At 31.1% G+C, this 2,607-nt stretch overlaps 1 protein-coding gene across 1 annotated transcript; it reads left to right on the plus strand.

The window, feature by feature from the left end:
- The first annotated feature begins 1,266 nt into the window (after nucleotides 1-1,266).
- LOC138934102 (elongation factor 1-beta'-like) lies at nucleotides 1,267-2,187 on the plus strand. Its single transcript, XM_070297929.1, has 4 exons — nucleotides 1,267-1,278; nucleotides 1,487-1,556; nucleotides 1,615-1,740; nucleotides 1,808-2,187. Exons 1-4 carry the CDS (start codon nucleotides 1,267-1,269, stop codon nucleotides 1,960-1,962), a joined length of 363 nt encoding a protein of 120 aa, XP_070154030.1. The 3' UTR covers nucleotides 1,963-2,187.
- Nucleotides 2,188-2,607: the final 420 nt, after the last annotated feature.

The raw sequence follows: 2,607 nt of genomic DNA on the forward strand, positions 1-2,607 counted from the left end.
TAGTATAATATAAACGTAAGAAGTATGTTTTTTTTTAATTTCGCTTAATTAAGCGTTTCGCCTAATTAAGCTTTTTACTAATATTATACAGCTAAAATATACTTTAAAAAAATGCGGAAAAATAAAGAGAGAAGCGAAAAATTATCCTATATCGCTTCTGTATAATAGCTACAATCATATGAGAATATAAGCAAAGTTTAATTGTATTATCGTGTAATTACTAATTATTGTCGTAATATAGATTTCTTGGTGTAAAAATTGAAAATCTAACGTTTAAGATCGAATAATATATTCATCGAAAAGTACGATAAAAGCACATTAAAACTCACAATGTGCCCAGTGACCATTGGCGCAATGTTAAAATGTAGGAAGTAAAATAGGCTTATGAAGCGAGGTGCGGAATCTTAATTGCATACGTCTGTTTGAGTTTCGACATGTAAAATTCGTGTATTTTGAATATAAATTAAAGAAATGCTGGCCTGAACATTGGGGGGCCAGTTAAACGTTATTTATCCATTCCGAAGAGTATTGACTTTGTTCAGGAAATGATAGAGAATGTTGTATTCTTTAGAAGCTACCAGCTACCAACTGGCGATAGAATAGACTATCACCTTTCTGGAAACATGCTGTAGCTATCCGTAGTGCGGATTTTTCTGTGGCAGTTTTCTTCGGCATTACATCTTTTGAGCGAGATCCCAACATTGCTCTGGAATCGTATATTTTATCACTGTATTGAAAGTGACATAAGATGTGAGGTCTGAATAGCTCAGTAATAAGAATAGTTGCCCGGAAAACGAAAGACTCGGCTTTGATTCCCGATTCAGCCACTCATACATCGCATATTTTTTCGTCCACAAATATTGTTTTCTAACAATTATTTGTCGGGTTGAAGAAGTATGTAAATGTCCTACACAGATACATCCGTACCTTTGCCACTGGATAGATGATTGCTATAGCATATCTGAGCACTAGTGCTAACCTCTACTATACAGGGTGTCTCAGATCATTTAGGACAATATTCGTGTGCAGATAGAACGGACTAAACTGAATCGAAAAGTCCGGTATCATTTTTTTGTATAAAGCTTAATAAAGGAGTTATTATTGAGCAAAGTTTGGTCAATCAGCGCCAACCTTTAGTCGGCGCACGTCAATGAGACGCGCACCGTGACGTATGCGTTGCCGCATACTACCATGCGCTACTCTTAATAACTAAACAGCTCGTGTATAAATACACAATCCATCTCGCTATTGAGTTATGAACTGATTATGAATTATGCTGTACGTAATTTAGGGTGACATTACTGTATCTCTTAAATTCTAAAATAGTCTTTCCCAATGATATTTTTTATAGTGTTCTTTTTTCAATATCTGTGAGCGTATTTTCATATTTATATAAATCTAGTACAAACAATCTTCCTTCGTGATTTATTAATTTTCCTTTTAATTATTACTATTTTCGATAAAAAGTTTTACTGTATTTTTGTAGGGAGAGGATGCTGAAGCTGTTAAAATTAGAGAAGAACGACTTGCCGAATACGCTGCCAAGAAGTCCAAAAGTATGTAACATAAATCAGTGTCATTTTCAAAATACATTATTGGTTTTTTATATTGCAGAACCAACTTTAATAGCCAAATCAAACATTATTTTGGATGTGAAACCATGGGATGATGAAACAGACATGAAAGAAATGGAAAATGCAGTTCGAAAGATCGAAACTGATGGCCTTCTTTGGGGTGCTTGTAAGTTTATTTCAATATTTAATTTTACGTACGAACAATATGAGTCATATCTATACGTCTTTTGTAGCTAAACTTGTACCGCTTGCCTTTGGAATTCATAAGCTGCAGATTTCATGTGTTGTGGAAGATGACAAAGTATCGGTGGATTGGTTGGTGGAACAGATTCAAGAACTAGAAGATAATGTGCAAAGCGTCGATATTGCGGCTTTTAATAAAGTGTAAAAATATTAAATGAGTTAAATTATAAAGATATAATCGAAAATAAGCATAAATTTATGTGCCATTTCTACATTCCATTAGTAGTATTTGTAATTGAAAGTTATTTTACATTCATATTTATTGTTTCGTCTAAAAAATAATGATATTCTAAGAAACTTCAATATATTACAATTTAGCTATTTAAAATTTAAGTGGAATATAACAAATTTAATTAAATAAATAAATAAATAAATGCATTATAGTGTTTCATAGTATTTTAAATATGAAAATTAAATCTATTTTTTTTCTCTAGATTTTTCTTTTTTTTTTCTTTTTATTTATATATATTTTTGAAAAATAATTGGAATAGATTATATAGAGTGGGGAAAAAGTCTCGGACCCTTGAAATATCACAGAAGGAATGAGAAAAAAATGTTTCAGATAAAAGTTGTAGGGTCTCAAGTAACGCATTACATACTAATATTAGTACGACCTTAAATAGCGTTGTCAAGGTCATCATAAATTTCTTAAATAGAACCCTCAATTTTTTATTGCATATTCTTGTAGTTTATTTCGAGAGCTTTTCAAAACACTATAATAATTTTTTCATTAAGTACATTTTGTGTTATTTTATATCTTAATCTGACATATTTTGATATAAAAAATCAA

Source organism: Polyergus mexicanus, unplaced genomic scaffold (assembly GCF_030449975.1).
Source record: "Polyergus mexicanus isolate NDT 795.1 unplaced genomic scaffold, iyPolMexi1.0 SCAF_1, whole genome shotgun sequence".
Lineage (NCBI taxonomy): Eukaryota > Metazoa > Arthropoda > Insecta > Hymenoptera > Formicidae > Polyergus > Polyergus mexicanus.